The sequence below is a fragment of the Silene latifolia genome, chromosome 7 (genome assembly GCF_048544455.1).
Source record: "Silene latifolia isolate original U9 population chromosome 7, ASM4854445v1, whole genome shotgun sequence".
Lineage (NCBI taxonomy): Eukaryota > Viridiplantae > Streptophyta > Magnoliopsida > Caryophyllales > Caryophyllaceae > Silene > Silene latifolia.
The window spans coordinates 64,421,288-64,442,141 of NC_133532.1; the positions used below are offsets into that span (position 1 = coordinate 64,421,288).

The 20,854-nt window shown below is 39.6% G+C and overlaps 1 protein-coding gene and 1 pseudogene across 1 annotated transcript; one reads left to right on the forward strand and one right to left on the reverse strand.

Annotated features, from left to right (window-relative positions):
* Positions 1-899: 899 nt before the first annotated feature.
* LOC141592263 (uncharacterized) lies at positions 900-5,886 on the forward strand. The gene is made up of 6 exons (XM_074412866.1): positions 900-975; positions 1,995-2,295; positions 2,407-3,055; positions 3,138-3,337; positions 3,717-3,961; positions 4,255-5,886. Exons 2-6 carry the CDS (start codon positions 2,024-2,026, stop codon positions 5,295-5,297), a joined length of 2,409 nt encoding a protein of 802 aa, XP_074268967.1. The 5' UTR covers positions 900-975; positions 1,995-2,023; the 3' UTR covers positions 5,298-5,886.
* Positions 5,887-6,218: 332 nt separating this feature from the next.
* LOC141590175 (cysteine desulfurase 1, chloroplastic-like) lies at positions 6,219-8,802 on the reverse strand (annotated as a pseudogene).
* Positions 8,803-20,854: the final 12,052 nt, after the last annotated feature.

Sequence of the window (20,854 nt, forward strand, 5' to 3'; positions counted from 1 at the left end):
ATTTACTGCGCTTTACAAAGAAAACTAACAATTTGTTAATCTTAATCTGCTAATTATCAAACACTTGGGCCATGTTTGGTAATCAACAGATTATAATTAGCAGAAGCAGATTGGTCAAGCAGATTGCAAATGACATATTTGATTGACATGTTTGATTAGTATATTACAATTAGCAGATTTAGTAGAAGTGTTTGGTAATTAGCGGATTTAGGTTAATAAATTGTTGTATACATGTGTAAATTATAGACAGATTCATTTTTTACAATCTACTAAAGTGAATATGCTGGTGGGAGCAGCATATGGGCCCTGTTTGGTAATTAGCAGATTGATATTAGCAGAAGCAGATTGGTCAAGCAGATTATAAATGACAGATTGAATTAACAGGTTTGACTAGTATATTTCAATTAGCAGATTTAGTAGAAGTGTTTGGTAATTAGTAGATTTTGGTTAATAGATTGTTGTATTTATGCATAAATTGTTGACGGATTCATATTTCACAATCTACTAATGTGAATATGCTAGGTAGAGCAGCATATTGGAAAACTGTAGATTGAACTTCAATCTACTCTGTTAATATGCCATTTACCAAACACTCAAAATAGTAGATTGGTAAATCAACCATGCTAAAAGCCTTGAATATGCTGAAAATTTTCCAATCCGCCGTTTACCAAACAACCCCAATAACTAGAAAAGCACATAAGAAATACAAGTGCGGAGTATAATTTTCCATGGTGGTACCGGTACGGGTGCAAAAAGCCCGTACCTGCCCCCGCACCACCTCGCCCCAATAACATCCTTCATCAATCCCGCCGAGACTCCCAACTCTTCTAGTTCAATTTCGTGCTCAAATCGGGTTCCGTGTTCGAATCCCGTTAGCATCATTTTACTTTTTTTTTTTTTTTTTTTTAACTCTCTACTTTCTTCATTTTCCAATTCGCAAGACCTACGAACTCCCTTCCTTAACCCTAAATTTTGGTAACTCTTTCATCTTTGTTCTTCTTCCCCAATTCCCTATTTTGTAAACCCTAGATTCTTAACTTTCAATGTTATTTGATTATCTCTATGTAGTAATACTATAATTGATTATTTAATTCTTTGTTAAACCCTAATCCCCAATTACTTAAACCCTAATTAAATAATTTTGTTACTGTATTAATTTAACTTTGATTGATTTTAGTTTGCTTTGTTTTGCCGATTCTAGTTGGCAATTTGAGTTATTTGTTGAGTACCATAAACCCTAATCCCCAATTTTTGAAACTCTAATTTAGAAATTTTGGTGTTGAATTAATTTTGCATAGTAGGTTGCTAGTAATATAGCAATATAAGAGGTTTTTGGAGGATTTGTTCGCTGTAAATCTCTTAAGAAAATCATAAAGGTAGAATAACATATTTATTGACCTTGTATAGTAAGTGCGTAAATGGCAGCATTTTTCGCTCAACTTAGGCCTTACTTTGATAGTTTGATTAACTTGTTACTTACAACAAGTGACGGAACCAAGATTTGATGTTTGAAGTTCTGGGTGGGGGAAAAAAAGATCAGAAATTTTAGTGGGGAATTAGTAATCCATGAGGGTAAGCTTGAAAAAATCGAAACTTTTTCACTGTTCAGGGACGACCATCCCTGCTAGACTCCCTTCCCCATTCTGCTAATTCTTACAACTAGTAGGTAAGACTCCTTGATCATTTTTACTAATTTTGTGGGCATACTTGTGCCCCATAGTACCCTAGTAGGTGTGCAGGCATATATCTAAGCACGGCTGTGTTTCTAGTGTTAATTGTTAAATGGTTTTAGAGGGGCATGTAACTGTGGTCTGATGGTTTCCCCGTATCTATGCCTGACAATGTTTTTAGCATTAATTAGTAGGAAGTGGTGGCCCTGCTGGGTAGTATGTTTAGGCTTCGGTTATTTCGTACAAACCTGCTGTGCTGTGATCTACTGGGTCTTTGATTCCAGTTTCACTCACAACTTGATGTTAATCCGTTTTGTATGACAGCTACCTGAGTTATACTGCAACTTGTGCACATGGCGAGATGGGATGAGATACTTTCACTTCCTGTGCAGAGCCCTCCAACCTTGGAGTTTAGCGCTTCTGATTTAGTTTGGTCTAAGGTAGAAGGTTGGAGGGGTAATATAGACAGAGTTGCTCTGATTCCGTTTACTAGAGTTAATGATTTTATCAAGGGTGAATCTTCCAATAAAGACTGTCCAACTGCATTTCACGTTGAGGCAAGGAGAGGGCATCGCAATGATGCAACATACAAGGTGAAGGTTGATAGTATCCTCGAGTACATACTGTGAGTTCTAATGTCCTTTAGTTTCACCGATGTGATTAACTTCTTAACCAAAATGGCGATTGTGCTGGGCAATTAAAAAAATTATTGATCTAAATTTGTGTCAAACTTTAGGTACTGTTGTTCTTTTGGCCCAGATGATCACAGAAAAAGTGGAATCGTGCGACCAAGTAGAACTTTTGTGTCAAAGAAGAAATCTGCTGGACGCCCTAATACAAAAAGGGGATGCACCTGTCGCTTCATTGTTAAACGCCTTTGTGCTGCACCTTCTGTTGCCCTTATCATATACAATCATGACAAGCATGTCGACAAGAAAGGGTTAATCTGTCATGGCCCACAAGACAAAAAGGCAGCTGGAACTCCTGCTATGTTCTCTCCTTTCATGTCCGAAGAACTTCGTTTGCGGGTACACTCTCTTTTATATGTTGGTGTATCTGTGGAGACGATTATGCAAAGACACAATGAATCAGTTGAGAAGCAAGGGGGTCCTTGTAATCGTGATGACCTTCTTACTCATAGGTATGTAAGAAGACAAGAAAGAAGTATACGTCGATCTCAGTACGAGCTAGATTCTGATGATGATGTCAGCCTGGGCATGTGGGTGGATAGCCATCCAACATGCGTTTTCTTTTACGAGGAATTTTCGGATTCTGAACCGTTTACCATAGGAATTCAGACTGACTGGCAGTTGCAGCAAATGATTCAATTTGGTAATCACAGTCTTCTAGCTTCTGACTCGAGGTTCGGGACAAACAAATTTAAGGTTTGTTTTTCTCTAAATCTTGTGACATACATTGTGTTCCAAATTAGAAATTGATTTTTCTTTCCTTTGTTAATCTGTGTAGTATCCGGTACACAGCCTTCTTGTTTTCAACTCAGAGAATAAGCCTATTCCAGTAGCTTGGGTTATATCTCCGAGATTTTCAAGTGGGGATACATATAAATGGATGAGAGCTCTTTGCAACAGGGTTTTAACGAAGAATCCTGCTTGGAGGTTGGCGGGATTTATTGTAGATGATCCTTTGACTGACATTATGGCGATTAGGTATGGTATTGACTTCTTTTACCAGGAAAACTTATGTGATGTAACATTTTACTTGCCTGAAAGAATAATACCATATTCCTCAGATAGCTAGTTTCGAATTTTTGACTCTTGTGATTGCAATGGCTGCTAAGTTACCACTTTAGCTATCTTACATTGTCAAAGTAGAGTATATTTGAGACTTGAGTGGTGTATTTCCATTAACATCAAACTATTCAACGAGTGTAAACTCATTGGACTTCTGCTGGGTCTTCTTCTTTGATTTCTTACACTCTTGTTTTTGAAGTACTGGCTAATTTTCGATGACAAAGGCTACTGTTTTAATAATCAGTCTATAAATTGCACTGTATCCTGCTAATATATGTATGTGCCCTTTGATCAGGGATGTATTCGAGTGCTCTGTGATGATGTCTTTTTGGCGTATTCGTCACTCGTGGCACAAGAACTTAATAACAAGATGTTCTCAAAATGAAATGCGACTTCAAATGTCAAGGAGGCTTGGACACATTGTGTCAGAGATCTGCTCTGGGAGAGGAAATTTGACTTCAATTGACAACTTTATGAAAGATTTTGTGGATAACTCAACATTTGTGGAGTATTTTAAAGCTGTGTGGTACCCCAGAATAGGTTAGGTACCATCATTAATACTGTATTAACAACTTGCACCCCACGCCTCGAATTACTCTTATGAGAATGAGAACATTTTCATTTTATTGTGGCATTTTTCTGAAATTGTTTATCAGTAAGTTGGTTCATGTAATTATGCTAAATTTTGAGATAATTTTCTACCTTCGCCATAGTATATTTCTTTTCGTCAAAATGAACATCATGATTATATAACCTAATGAACTACTACTGATTCGCTATTCCCCCAAATTTATCTGTTTGTACCTATCATTTATATGGTTTTACCCTTGCAGGATCCTGGATTTCGGCTTTACAAAGATTTCAACTTGCCAGCCAGGAAACAAGTGCATCAATTGAGTTTTATCATCAGCTTATGAATCTCAGAGTATTAAATGAGAAAGATCCTGGTGTTTATCAACGTGTAGATTGGTTAGTCGATAAGCTGGCCACAAAAGTGCACTCGCACTTTTGGCTTGACGAGTATCCAGGAAAACATGATTTTTCCCGGTACCGGAAAGATGAGTGGGTTAATGGATTAACATCTTGGCGCAATTCATTGGAAATTCCCGACTCTGATGTTAAATTTGAAGATGAATGTGCGGAAGTCTTAGACCAACAAGCTCCAGACAAAGTCCATGTTGTATTGAACCCTGGTTCTGAGTTGTCGATTTGTAACTGCTCTTGGTCTGAAAGAGGCTACTTGTGTGAGCATATTTGCAAAGTTACTAGGTTATGTCGTAAAAGAGAGTCCAAAAAGCCTTCTCTCAGCCTTAACCAATACAAGCAGGTGTTGATCAAATTACTTGGTTGTGTGAATCACGATTCTTTGATCCGTGATCACGCAGTTTCTTTGATGGCTTACCTGCAAACTCAGATGAATGCTCTAGGAGGGCTTAACAACAATGAGAGGATGATCGATGAGTTTGGTGATGTAAATCAGGTAGAGATTGAGCAACAGAGACAAAATGGGAACTCGAGTGTTTTCCATGATGAGATGGATATCGACCCATCAACTATGTGTTTGTCTCCATCGGGTTTATTTGAAATGCATGGTGTTCTACCAGCTGATATTCTGAGGAATTCCCATGGTATGGATGAGAATAGCCATACCAACGTTGGTTTATCAAGTCAAGTTTGTATTGATGATGCTGCAGAAGAATCTGATATTGTAAATGTACCTATTGAGTCCCATGATCCATGTTCAATGATAAATCAACATGGTGATGATTGCAGTGCCGAAATTGCTGGAACAGTTGATTTTAAAGAAATAGTCAAGAAAAGAAAGATAAGACATGAAGAGGAAGATTTGGAGAACGATGGGAAGCGAGGCCAGTGACTATGATGAAGGTTTGTCAGTGATGATTGACCAACATTGCAGAGTATGTCCCCATGTGATTGGGATTTGGTCAATATCACCACGTATATATGTGGTCAGTAGGCGGGCGGGGCTTTGATTGAGTTATGCTCTGAAGAAAGCGTTGGCGGATTGAAGAAAAAACAAATATGGGGATGCCGAAAAGAAGAGTTTTAAGGTGGACTGTTGCGAAACGATGAGGACTTAAATCTGGTGGATTGTTGAATGGACTAACTCAATTTAAGGTGTGATTTTATTCGATTGCAACTTGAATGGTTAAAAAGCCCTGACAGTCGACTTTAAAGGATGCAAGGGCCACTGAAGACGGAGAAAATTGATGAAAATTTATAAATCCCAAGATATTTGCAGCTACTTTTGCAAGATTTTGGTATTGTTCTTTCTGGTTCCGCCATTGAGTGTGGCATAAAATGTTTGTGCAGAAATGATGTTAATTAAATCTTTCGCATACATTTTCTAGTTTCACAATGTAGCCACTTTCTCCGGTAGGATGATGTTTGACAGAATACTACATTTGACAATATATCGCGTACGAAATCAGTTACTACTGTCACATCTCACAGATTCCGACAACAGTTTCACATACTCCCTCCATTCAACTCCACTTTGCAACTATGCTTTTTGCGCGGATATTAAGAAACGGATTAAAAAAACTATTAAAAGTACATAGGGAAAGGGAATGGTGGGGTTAAAGATATTAAAAAAATATAAAGGTGAGTTTTATGGTGGATTTGTGTGGGGTATGAATGGCATTTTGTGTAAATATAGATTTTCAATAAGGATAGAAAGGTCTTTTACATGTCCAAATAAGGAAATCCGTAAAGTGGAGTTGAATGGACGGAAATAGAATACTTGTAAAGTGGAGTTGAATGGAGGGAGTACTAGAATGCAAAGAGATAAAATACCCCGGTCAAAATTGGCAGTGATACTATTTTTTTTACCATTGTTGAAATTTACAGAGGATTTTGTTGATTTTATTGCAAACCCTGAGAATAATCATACCCACACCTATAGTACAAGTCCATCAAAACATCTGTAAATATCCAAGTTACGGTCAGTAAACACTCTTTAAGAATCCGCGTCCTACGAAAAAGATTTGAAGAAACCAATTGTGTCGTTGAGCGCCTCGATAAAATGATCAACATCTTCTTTAGTGTTGTAGAAGTAAAGGCTGGCCCGAGCACTGGCATTCATCCCAAGATGCCGATGTAGAGGCTGGGCACAATGGTGACCTGACCTGATGGCCACCCCGTGCTATGGAAACATGAGTGAAGCAACAATTAGAAAACAATCAGGAAGAGGAAACCACTAACCACATAGTTAACGTTCCCATGTTCCCCAAAAGGCTCACGACTATGGCGAGATAAGGAGTCTTACCTTTGTGTTGAATATGCAAATTATTTGCGATGACACATCACAAAGATTGTGTCAGGAATTGACACAATATAAAACGTGCACACAATTGACAAACCGTTTTGGTTTATATCATCATATTTCAACTCTAGATATATGTCTCTATTGTGAATTAGAAAAAGGTAAACCACAAAGCAAACATAGGAAGAGAACTGGCATTGAAAATTCAGAATACGCTGAAAAGAAAACACTCGATACCTGTTGATCAAGAAAAGTGGCAATGTCAGTTGGATGAATGACATGTTGTCGACATTGAAAGCGCAAATTGCAGTTCGTTGTACAGTCTGGGATGGCACAGGGCCATAAATCCGAACATCCGGGACAGAAGATAGCTTTCCATATAGATAGTCAGCTAACTCCACCTACAGAGATATTCGAAGTTTAGGTGAAGTTCAACCTCAATGCACCACAGAATGGAACGAAAAAATAAATTTGATGATCAACGATTCCGAGGTCACAAACATGGCCTTTAATCCCAAAGAATTATTATATACACTCATTGATTACCTGTCCATCAAATAGAATTTACACTTCGAACTGTTAGGATAATCTGAAAGTTGTGTCATTTTGAGGCCACAAAAATGGCCGAAATCTAATTGAAATGTTTAATTTTTGTCATTTTCCTCGATAACTCACATTTCCAAGAACTAAATGAATAGGAAAAACTCAAAAGTTTTCCCGCCTAAAATATTTTCCCTATTTTGATATAATCACTTATTTTATTTCCTATTTCAATATAATTCCCTATTTAAGATTTGCTTCTAGGTTTTTTGATGATAAAAATTTCGTTTTCGGTAAGATAAATTGTAGCTAAAAGATATGCTATTAAAAAAGTTTATAACAATATCATTAAATCTGTGTAAAAACTTTTTTTCATTAAAATACCCATTTCATGTTATGAGTAACTTAAATTTTTTTTTTTCCTCTCAAATCAAAATACAATGATGAAAAACGTTAAAAAAATAATAAATTGTCAATTTACACTCTATAAATATAGTATACCAAAAGGTAAAATTCTATAAACACCATGCAATGTTGCACGGGGCCTATACTAGTTATTAATTAAGCAACAATGAACATCAAATTAAATACATGGAGGTAATTTGCTCTCACTAAAACTGAAGGGGTTCAATAACTCGTAATGTCAAAAAAATGGGGTTTATTAACTACTTCGGCCAAAAAGCTGCTTATGTAAGTCTTTAAAATGGAGTACTCTAGTTTAGTAACGATAATTTCAACACAGATATGATAGACGTTTAATGCAACAAACACACGAACCTCATAATCATGAATCTTTTGCATGCCAATTCTCGATAGATAATCTATACCGCACCTAATCCGATGGCTTCTCCGATAGCTGGTGTCCCTGCCTCAAACCTAGTGCATACAAATACATCATATTAGCACACAGTAGAATGAGATGATTGGAGTCCAAACATCCGTAATCGGAGGCAGCAAAATATACTCTATTACTATCTCATACATATTGGAAATTCTCAATACACGTACACTAACAAACCCATAATATATAATGCAGCAATAGCAAAACAACACTCCTATTCATTTCATTTCTACACGTCTCATAAAAATGCTCCTCACACATATTGAACAAATGTATGGAAATGAAGTGAATGGAGGGAGTACAAAACAAAATTTCGGAATTTTTTAGACTATTAAGCAAATTGCCACTTCTTGCTTGGGGCACTAGTGGAGTAGGGTGAATCCAGGAAATTAAGCGAAATAAAAGTTGCAGGAGGTAACACCTACCTGGATGGTGGATCCGCGTAGGTGGAATGGTCCAAGTATACATCAGCAATCATCTCTCCGCCACCTGAACAGAAGTTTAGATGGTTTTTAAGCTAGAGCCAGCAAGATGCTACTTAGTATGGAGTATTTGCTTATGAACAAACAGAATCACAACCTTGATGATAGCAATATCAGGGTGGAATAATCCTAACAAGTCAAAGAGAAGAAAACTCCCACCTAAAAAGGGAGGCATGGCTTCCAAAAGCTCGGCTTTGCCATATAAGAATCCAACACCTGTAGGACCACACATCTGAAGCTTTGTTCAGTCATTATTTTTGAAGATTCATTCTATGTTGGTAAAAGAAAATATCAAAAGAACCATATCTTGTGAGATGACGCAACAAGAAAGTCAGCGCCAAGACTCTGAACATCAACAACCATATGGGGGACACTTTGACAAGCATCTACCAAGACTTTGGCGCCGACACCATGAGCTGACCTAACTATGTCAAGAATTGGGAGAGTTGAAGCTGCAAGAGATGAACATAAAACCAATCAATAACAACCCCCGAAAGAATGTAGTGTAATATAGATTTCGAACTCCAATTATCCCACTCCTTCAACATGAACTTATGTCATAAGTGATTTGGTGAAAACTTGAAGTGTCCCGAGCATGCATGCACAATGAGGCAAGCATGAGTGTGAGACATTGTGCTCTAACGCCTTGTTCGGATCAAAAATAGGACGGGAAACGGACGGGAGGGTTGGGAAGGGGAGGGGGAATGGAGGAAGGGAGTTTTACCTCCAATTCGCTTCTTTGTTGGAGTAATATTGATTAGGCTTGGAGGGAAAATGGATCCCTCCAAATCCCTCCCCCTCGATTTCCGTCTTACCCCAATTTGTTATCCAAATAAGGTATTTTGTCTTTCTCCCACCCTTTCCCCCAAAAACCCTCATCCAAACAAGCCCTCAGAGTGTGTTTGGATAGCAAAAGTGAAGGTAAACGGAGGGGAGGGTAAGCGAGGGATGGGGAATGGAGGAAGGGAGTGTTCCCGCCAAAATCTCCTTTGTTGAAGGGATTTTGATTGGAGGGGAAATGAATCCATCCTAATCTCCCCCCCCCCCCTTATTTCCCTCCCACACTATTTGTAACCCAAACAAAGGATTGCGTATCCCCCCCTCCCTCTCCTCTCCCTTCCCACCAAAACCCCTCGTCCAAACAAGCCTACTTCCAAACAAGGGATTTCAAATCCCCTACTCTCCCTCCCTTTTCTTTCCCTTCAAATCCCCCAATCCAAACAAGGGTGTGTTTGGATACCAAAATGGGAGGGAAAGGAAGGGGAGGGGGAATGGGATGTGAATGTTTGGATACAATTTCCCTCCAAATATTTCCTATTGTGGAGGGATTTTAGTTTGCCTTGCAGGAGGGAAAATGGATCCCTCCAAATCCTTCCCCCTCCATTTCCCTTCACCCTTATTTGCTATCCAAACAAGGGATCTTAAATCCCCTACTCTCCCTCCCTTTCCTTTCCTTCCAAATCCCTCAATCCAAAGATTCCAAACACGCCCTAAGTCTCTAAGACACCTCAAGGTACTAATTGACAAGCTTCTAGAAGATTGTTTAACGTAAGTATCCATCATCCATACAGAATCAATCACCATTTCAATTTTCAATGGACTAAAAGTCTGACGGTCTTTGTGTCTTCTGCTTCTAAACAATAATGCATAGGCAGTACATAATATGGTTGTTTTATTTATAGTAAAAACTCCATAAAAAAATTTCAACCCGCTTCAAGTTATAATTTTTAATTTATTACATGCTCAAAACCATAAGTTCATCACAAGTAGAATACAAATTTGGAAGTATAAAGTTTATCTAAATATTTCATTGAAAGACACCAGCTTAGTAATTATTGTCTAGACAGTTTCGCGCTCTTTAGGTAAATTCTTGGAATAACTTACATAAAAGGCAGTAATCATAAAAGTTCATCACCATATAAGCAAACTTTTGAGGTTCAAAGCATAAAGTTCAATCTGAAGATTTTATTGAAAATCCACCAGCTTGGTGTTAATAGTCGGTGTACTTTTATTTTGTACAAAAAGACAGCTTCACCTTCTTTAGGTAAGTTTTTTGGAATAACTTAAATAAAAAGGCAGAGTATACAGCGTATATTCTAGTAAAGTTGAAATATGTCGGTTACCGATCAACATAAATAACACACCCCTTTACTCACCAAGCACATTTGAGACATGATGAACAACCACAAGTTTTGTCTTGTTCGACAATGACTCCAGTAAATTCATGGAATCAGGAACTTCATCTTCAGTCAAACTCACAAACTTTAAAGTGGCACCAGTCTTCTGAGAGACAAGTTGCCAAGGAACAATTGCGCTATGATGCTCAGCAACAGTAAGAATGATCTGTGAACAAATAATTTGATGAGTGCCAGATACATAGCATTAATCGACTTGATTTTGTCACGAGCTTGAGACACAAGATAAGCTTCTAAGATTTCATATATGAGATACACTGAAAGTACTAAAAAAGGTGTTGCTGCCGTAAATTCAACTTTGACTGTTATAAAGAACATATCAGAACTGATTGGATGAACAAGGTATGAAGAGCAATAAGGAACAAAAAGCCACTTCCAAGGGTACAGGATGGATCAATTAAGGTAGAACGCTGAACATACAAGGCCCTCAAATTGCAGATAAGAAACAAAAACACTACATGGAATAGGCACTCAAAACAGTTTGCACAAAAAAGAGTCATTTATGTAGCCAATAACACACAAGATTTTACGATGTTTTTCACGTTTTGCAATATGCTGTTTGCACAGACATGAGTCATTTATGTAGCCATAGCACACCAGATTCTACAGTATCTTCTTACTTTGTACAAACAATAAGCTGAAAATCATTTAGCTACACAACAACGATAGTAGCTAGAAGAAAGACATTTCAATGTGTCGGGCATCATAACTATTACATCGGTTGACCTCTTAGTCTCTTACAATATCCGTTAAAGCCTCTCTTAGTCTCTTTCGTTCCAACCTTTGATCAGTTTGACTGTACTCACTGGTAAATTAGTACATTTTGGATGTATCGAAGAAGCAGATGGACCATCGCGAGAAGAGAAAATGCTCTCTTTAGCAGAACTTGTTATCCCAAACTTATTTACACATCAATCAGTATCCTTCAGTTCATCTAAGCATACACTATTCCTTTGTCCACTTAACAATTCTACAATAGCATGAAAGACTATTACCAGAACACTTAAACAATGTACTCTTAGTACATATGTCTAAAATCAAAGGGCCATATTAACAGTTAACAGTTGCAAAGGAGTGAAAGATGACAACATACCTCATCGCCAGGTTTTAAATTAGATAGGCCCTAAGAGTGAGCCACTAAATTTATTGCTTCTGTAGCATTTCTAGTGAAAATAATTTCGCTGGCCTATTTCGCATTGATAAAAGCTGCAACCTTCTTTCTCGCTAGCTCAAACCGATCAGTAGCTTTAGCACTGAATTCAGAAATTCAAATATTACCATCAGCGCAATAATCATAATGAAAATGAATAAAACCCCTATTTAAAGTTGCAGCTGGCTACTTTGTTCATACTCCAGGCTTGTAAGGAAATACTTTCTCTGTCCATCAATAATTTGCTGGTTTATATTTTGGATTGTCCATCAATAAATTTCTACTTGAAATGATTCCATTTTTGTAAGTTATTTGCGGTCATTATAGTTTCCGGTCACACGTCTTTCACCAGCTTTCATTATATTCAAAATATTTTTATGCTCCTTCATTTTTGTGCAAAAACAAACTAGGAACTATACAGAAAGACGGAAAGAGTAACATTTTTAGTATAAAATGATGATGATAATAAAGTAATATGTGTGTTTTAATTTTAAATACCTCAAAAAGTGTATTCCTCGATGAACATTCGAATTATATTCTTCGTAGTAATTAGAGTAAATTATAAATTACTCCCTTTTAAGTTGCACTTTTCTAAACTTACTCCCTTATAAGTTTTTTTTTTAAAATTACTCCCTTAAGTTAACCTCAGACCAAAAGTTACTATCAAACTTGTTTTCAGGTGAAAAATTAAGTAAAGGGACGAAATTGCCCTTTGGAAAATTACCCACTTCATTCTCTTCCTCTTGCTCTCTTCATTATCTTTCCATCTCCTAGATCCACCTTACTACCACCACACCACCGCACAACCTCCACCACTGTCATCACCCCCAAACTACCTCCAGACTCTCCGGCGTATATCCCAACCAGCCCCACCGTAAGTCGACAGAAATTCAAAATGCTAGATGTACCAAAAACGACGCACAAATTCAATAAGCTAATATATCCGGCGACGTTGTCGGCAAAATTAAAGGCTAAAACTGATTTCGTCAATATTTTTCGTGGTTGAATCGCCGAGGACGTCGCTCTCCGGTGGTCGTTATCGGCAAAAAAACGCAAAGGGGCAAGAAAGAATAGATAAAGGCGGATGGTGAGGTTCTCATGAGGGAGGAGAAGGGCGGCTGGTGGGGTGTTGGAGAGCAAGGTTAGGGTGGCGGCTGGTGGGGTGTCGGAGAGCAAGGATGGGGTGGCGGCTGGTCTCAGGTGATTTAACATAGAGTTAGGGGCATTTTCGTCATGAATTTAGAAAAATGGAGGGAAAATTCAAAAAGAGACGGAAATACACCCCAGAGTTCGAAAATGGTAGCAACTTTTGGTCTGAGGTCAACTTAATGGAGTAATTTTAAAAAAAAAACTTATAAGGGAGTAAGTTTAGAAAAGTGCAACTTAAAAGGGAGTAATTTATAATTTACTCTAGTAATTAAGCAACGCCTTCAACACAGTTGACGGTTTCTGAGATGTAGCAGCATTATCTAGGTAGACAAGCTTTCGTCCATTTACTTCCTGCAGTATAGCGCAATAACTTCACATAACAATCCAAACATCGAAACTTCTTACAACCAAATGCCAAAAGCTACAGCCCTAACTTGCAAGATGGACTTCTTCTATACTATCTCATGCTATATACAACCAATAAATCAGGTCAAAACCATAATTTCACATTATTATTTCAGCTCTAATCAATGGCAGCGCCAGGATTCAATGTCTGGGGTCTAAAATGTGGTTCAGAGCTGAACAACTACGAACAAAAAAATTGAAATTCAACTTAAAAGTTCCAATCTTTTCATTGCTTAGCGGGACGACAGCCCGCCTATTCTAGTCCCCTTGCTCCGTCACTAGCTCTAATCAAACTCTAGTGCCACAAACATAAAATTCCGATAAACAGGATAACAACATAACAGAAATGACCCAACAAAAACAGCAACAACAACAACTTTACCCTAGTGCCTCAATGGCTCTCGCAAATAAAACGACAAGGGAGTCGGATGTACGCAGCCTTATCCATGTATTCTTTAAGGGCAATGACCCAATCACTAAACTTACAAGCATGGCTACTAAACACATACATATTACATAATCAGTGAACGATAAAAAAACGGCTAATATATAAACAATTCAGATATAATTCAACAATCTACCAAAACCCAAATAACAAAAAATCATAAAAAGGAAGAAAGACTGAAATTTGACCTGTGCAATGAACTCTAAAGATGGATATGAATTCCAGGAATAATCGAGGAAAACTGAGACAATAATAGGATTCTTATGAAGAGAAAAGAATCGAATGTTTCGTCTTATTGATTTTGGTAATTGAAAGATTACAGAGGAATGTTTAGAGAGAGAAGTAAGAGAGATTACAGCAAAAATGAATGAATGATTCTAACAACTACCACAACTTATTTAAGGGCAGTTCTAACAACTTTTCCCGCCAAAACTCTCTAACAATCTCTGTTAGAATTTACATTTCACCGGTGACCAATCTGTTGTGACTCCTATTTCTTATTACTTCTAATTTCCTCTCATTGCAATCCTTCCCCCTTATCAAAAGCTTGTCCTCAAGCTTCAAGGTTGAAATCTGGAAAACGTTTAGCTATCTCATCATAAGGTTCCCATGTTGCATCCTCAGGGCCACTGTTAGACCATTGGACTAAGAAATGAACTGTAGCACCATTGCCCTCCTTAGCCAGTTTCCTGCCCAAAATAGCCACTGGTTCCGCCATGAGCTGCTGCAAATTATCAAGCTCAGGGATGTTCACACTCTCTGGTGGAGGTCCTTCATGTTTTTTCAGTTGAGATATATGGAACACAGGATGTATTTTGGAAGTTTCGGGAGTTGCGGTTTGTAGGCTCTCGCCCCTACTTTTTGTACGACCGAAAAGGCCCAAAGTACCTAGGAGAGAGCTTAGCACAAGATCTGTACACAAATGACATTTGCCTATAAGGTTGAAGCTTCACATAAACCAGGTCCCCAACAACAAACTGTCTGTCAATCCTTCCTTTGTCCGACTGAACCTTCATTCTGTCTTGTGCCCTCTTTAAATGAAATTGCAGCATCTTAATGCATTCCTCCCTAGCTGCCAGGCTCCTATCCACAGCTGCCACCCTACTATCCCCCATGACATATGGTATATGAAGAGCTGGTGACTGACCATAGACAATCTGGTAGGGAGTACTTTGGGCAGAGGAGTGGAAGTTAGTGTTATACCACCATTCAGCCAAGGGTATCCACTGTGCCCATTCTTTAGGCTTCTCCCCTGTCATACATCTCAAATAAGTCTCAAGACACTTGTTAACCACCTCAGATTGGCCATCAGTTTGAGGGTGGTAACTAGTGGACATGTGTAGATCCACCCGTTGTAACTTGAAGAGCTCCTTCCAGAACCTATTGAGAAAGATTTTATCCCTATCACTTACAATGGTCTTAGGTAACCCATGCAGCCTAAACACTTGGTCAAAGAAGACCTGAGCTACCTTCTCAGCAGTAAAAGGGTGACTCAGCAACATAAAATGTGCATACTTGCTAAGTCTATCTACCACTACAAAAATAGTGTCTTTGCCTTGTGACTTGGGTAACCCTTCTATGAAGTCCATAGAGATGTCCACCCATATTGCTCCAGGCAGGTAAGGGTGTAATAACCAACAGCATTTGCGCAAACAATGGTTTACACCTTTGACAAGTGTTGCATTGTTTCACATAATTTCTGATCCCTTTATCCATTTTCTTCCAATAAAACAATTCTGAAATCCTCTTGATTGTAGCTTGCACTCCTGAGTGTCCCCCTACTGGTGACTCATGGAAAAGTGAGATGATTTTTTGTCTTAAAGGTTCATCCTTTCCCACAAGTAGTCTGCCTTTCCTTCTCAGTTCTCCTTGGGTCCATGTATAATGAGCTTTAGCTTGACCCTCTTCTATTTGCTGCTTCAAAAGTTGCAGTTCACTGTCTTGGTCCCAGCTAGTCTTCACCAAGGCTAACAAGTCAGTATGTATATTGGAGATAACTATAGCCATCAATTCAGACCTGGTTACTCTGGATAATGCATCAGCTGCGCCATTCTCAGTTCATGTTCTATAAACCACCTCATAATCTAGACCCATCAATTTTGGTAGACATTTGCTTTGGAAGGAGGTAGTAATCTTTTGACCCAACCAATATTTAAGGCTGAAATGATCAATTTTTATTTTGAAATGTCTCCCAACCAAGTAAGGCTTCCATTTTTCTACTACAAAAATGACAGCTAGCAATTCTTTTTCATAGGTTGATAGGGCCTGGTTCCTTTGTGAGAATGCCTTACTAATGAAAGCTATAGGATGACCTTCCTGACTGAGAACAGCCCCCATTCCCCTATTGGATGCATCAGTTTCCACCACAAAGTCAACATCAAAATTTGGTAAGGCTAGCACAGGAGCCTTAGTCATTGCTTCTTTCAACTTCAGGAAAGCTTCAGTGGCCTCATCACCCCATGTAAACCCATTTTTCTTCAATAGTTTAGTTAATGGCTTACTGATTACTCCATACCACCTCACAAACTTCCTATAGTAGCCTGTCAACCCCAGGAATCCCCTCAATTCCTTAACATTTTTAGGTTGAGGCCAATTAACCATTGCTCGAATTTTCTCAGGATCAGTTCCCACACCCTGGCCAGAAATAATATGGCCTAAATATTCAATTTCAGGAGCACCAAAAGTACACTTAGACATCTTTGCATAGAGCAAATTTGTCCTTAGCAATTGAAAAGTCTTCCTCAAATGTTCACAATGCTCCTCAAAGGTCTTCGTATATGAGAATGTCATCAAAGAAAACCAAAATAAACTTCCTCAAATGTGCCTTAAACACTGAGTTCATGAGATTTTGGAATGTAGATGGGGCATTGGTTAAGCCAAAAGGCATGACCATGAACTCATAATGCCCCTCATGTGTCCTAAAAGCTGTTTTTGAAATGTCCCTGGATGCATTCTAATCGCCAATACCGGACCTCAGGTCAATTTTAGAAAAGATTGAGGCCTCATGAAGCTCATCTAAGAGTTCCTCAATCATAGGTATAGGAAACTTATCCTTCACAGTATTTTTGTTTAGTTCTCTATAGTCTACACAAAATCTCCATGATCCATCTTTTTTCTTAAGCATGACTTGGCCTAACCACCCCTGATTCCAACATTTCCTGGACAATTTTTTCAATGGCATCCTTCTGGATAACAGGATACCTATAGGGTCTTACATTAACTGGTGGGGTTCCTTCCTGTAAGTGGATCCTATGGTCATGTGATCTAGAAGGAGGGAGCTCAGTAGGCTCCTTAAAGATGTCACTGTACTCTTCAATTAACTCGTGTACAACAGGAGTAGTAGGTATACCTTCCATTGATTGACATTCCATTAGAGGAAAGGCCTTAATTGCAAAGAATTGGGCAGCTTCTGTAGGCTGCTTCAGCAGGGTCGATTGCATTTGCTGTAATACTCCGTATTTATGGTCTTGGGGGTACTCTATCGAGTAGCCCTTACTCTGTCGAGTAAGGGGTATGTTGCAGAATAAAGTAGTTTCTGACCTGTTGGGCACTCGATCGAGTAGCCTGGGGCACTCGATCGAGTAGGGGGGTACTCGATCGAGTACCTTGGGTACTCGATCGAGTGTCCGGTTTTACGGGGGAGTTTTCTCGGGTTTTGTTAATTACGCGATTAAGGTATTTAAACCAATTCGTCTTTGTTCTAAATCACTTTTTACAAAACCTAAAATCTGTTTAAGAGAGAAAGCAACTTGTCTTCTTCCTAATCGCGTTCTTGACAATTCCCGGAGTTCAGACGGTCGGTTTGCATCATAGTTTGTGTCGTTGGATTCCTTGCGTCGAGGGTAAGCTTCTAGCATAATTTTTATAATGTTTTGTTAAGATTAGTGAAACCCTAATTTAGGAATTGGGGGTTTTTATGAATGGTGATTGAATAGTAGTATCTATGTGTTATATGTTAGGAGGAGAATTCATAGAAGAGGCGTTTTGAGACAGCTGTAGATACCGTCTGCGAGTTGTGCTTTCCAGGTAGGATTTCCTACTCAGTATTAGTCCCATAATGGGATATTGGTGATGTGCTGTAATTAGTGTTTAATGTGATAACTGTGATTGTGACTGTATGGTGATTGTGATTGGTTTCTATGGCTCTCGAGATGCGTTCTCGGCTGAGTGGGGTCACTTGCGGGAGTGATCTCACGCCCTAGTTTCGCCCTTCGTGGAACCCGCCACGAAAGGGGATGTGCACATTAATGGACAGGGTTATCGCTCGTACGATGAGCGGGGCTTAGGTGGGAACGGCTGCGGTCCCCCACTGGCAGGGCTGGTCCAGTGGACAGTCAGTGATTGAGACGGTTGGTTGGATGTGTGTGTGTGTGGCAGTTCAGCTGTCTGTTTGTCTTATTGTTGTTATCTATTTTGATTGTGTGATTAGTACTGACCCCGGTGTTGTTTTGAAAACCTGCGGTGATCCATTCGGGGATGGTGAGCAGATATTGAGCAGGTATAGAGATGATACGGGGATAGCTGGGATGGCCACGACATGACGATAGAGTCTTCCGCTGTAGTTTAGCTTTTATTTCTATTTCAGTTGAGAACAGTTAGTTTGGAATAATGTATTGTACTTTCAGTTTGGGTTTCAAGGATTGTACTTATTCATTAAATTACCTATAATAAATGTTGCTTCTGTTTTGTCTATTTGAGTATCATACCTCGGGCAACCGAGATGGTGATGTCTTCATACCTGAGTGGTCCTGGTAAGGCACTCGGAGTATGGGGGTGTTACAAATGGTATCAGAGCGACGATCCTGAAACCTGTAACCAATGAACTTAATGAACATAGGGAGTCAATTAAAATGAACCCGGGGTAAAAGTTGTAGGAGCTAGTGCAAAGGCTTGGGAGACGTCCTAAAGTCGCGGGGGTCGCCCTACAACTTTGAACCGGTCACATGGGAACGTGTTTGTTGAGTCGTCTGTGTGATTGTTTAATTTGTGCAACAAAGTGATGAAGTGTGTTGATTGATTGGTGTTGAAGTAGGAGTTGAGCATGTGAAAGAGAATGATTATATGTTGAACATGTTAATGAGTGATAACAAGTTGAATGATTTACGATGTGGCTTTTAATAGCGTAATGAAATGATTTCGTAGTTAGTAGAAGGGTGCGTAACATGTTTATGATGATATAATATGATTTCTAAAGTTAGCATTTAGTATGTGACGTAATATGCGGGTATCTCTTGCGTATTGGGGGTACTTGATCGAGTGAGACTGACTCGATCGGGTAGGTTTTTGGGCGATTTTGAGTCCAGAATCGAGTTTTGGGGCACTCGATCGAGTAACTAGGGGTACTCGATCGAGTAAAATCACTCGATCGAGTAGCCTAGATACTCGATCGAGTGGGTTAGAGATCAGAAGGTCTGTTTGGTTCTGGAGTTTGGGTACTCGATCGAGTACATGGGGGCACTCGATCGAGTAGCCCGTTACTCGATCGAGTGGGTCTGGATACTCGATCGAGTGGGTGCTGGGCAACGCGTATTCGTGTTTTGAGGTTTAGTACGCGTGTTTATGTTTATCCCTTTCTTCTATAGCTTCAAGATGCCGCCCAAGAGAAATGCCTTGTACGCGAGAGCTGAGCTTATGACTACGGATGACATCGTTAAGATGTTGGAACACCATAACGCTCTTACAGAGACCCTGAAGAGAGTGAATGAGGACAAGGATAAGAGTAAGGAGAAGGAGGTTGACCATGCTAAAGTCAGCCTCTATATCGCGAGGTTTAACCCGAAGGAGTACAAGGGGGTTGAGGAGCCTAACCACCTTGATAGTTGGCTGAGGGAGATGGAGAACATCTTTGGATTTAGTTCGCTGTCCGGATGAGATGAGAGTGGATCAGGCGCATTCTATCCGAGAGAGGCGGTGGCAAGTGGTGGGATTAAAGTAAAAGTGAGTGCCAAGGAGATATATACCAACCAGGGGTTACCTGCTATACCTTGGGAGGAGTTTCGTAGGGCTGTGAGGAAGGAGTTCGTGCCAGAACATGTAAGGAGCAAGTTGAGAGAGGAGTTCGACAAGTTTAAGATGACTGCTGAGATGTCTGTGGCTGAGTACTACAGGCAGTTCAATGAGAAATCTAGATATGCTGAGGATATGGGTTTGAGTGAGGAGAATCTGGCTTTGAGGTTTGAGAGAGGGCTAACCACGACAATTATGGATAAGTTACCCGTGGGAGTCCTTACGGATGTGAAGGAAGCGTACGAGAGGGCTGGGAGAGCTGAGAGACTAGTGGAGATGGCTAAGGAGAGGTCACGTGGAGAGAAGAGGAAGTCTGAGAATGAGGGTGGTGGCCAATCTAATTTCAAGAGAGGCAACCACAATCAATCTAAGGGGTTTTCTTCTGGGTCCGGGTTTAGTGCTGGAACTTCCTTTGGGAGAGGTCGTGGGAGTGTGAGCAACAGCTGGGGAGTGACCTGCTTTGGTTGTGGTGGCGTAGGCCACAAGAGACATGAGTGCACGAGCGCACCGGGATCTTTTCGAGAGACCGCACGAGCTTTGCGAGCAAACAGACCAGTGGATCATGGCCAAACCGGGAGGTCGTCGAGCTATCGAGTGGAGGCAACCGCAACGGCGGTAATTTTATCAGAAGACACCGATGAACAACAACAACAATCTAGGGTCGGGTGCTAAGCCGACTGCATCAGCTAGTACTGTCCAGGGAGGTGGGCAGAAGACCAGTGGCAAGTTGTTCATGATGGACAAGAAAGCAGCTGAGGAGGATGAGCACGTTATCACCGGTACCTTTCTTGTTAATGGTATTCCTACGTTTGTTTTGTTTGATTCGGGGGCTTCTCAGTCGTTTGTGTCTTCGAGTCATGTAAAACAGTTGGGTTTGAGAGTATATGAGTCTGTTAGGGAACAAGTTTTCATACCTTCGGGAGAGTCGGTATCG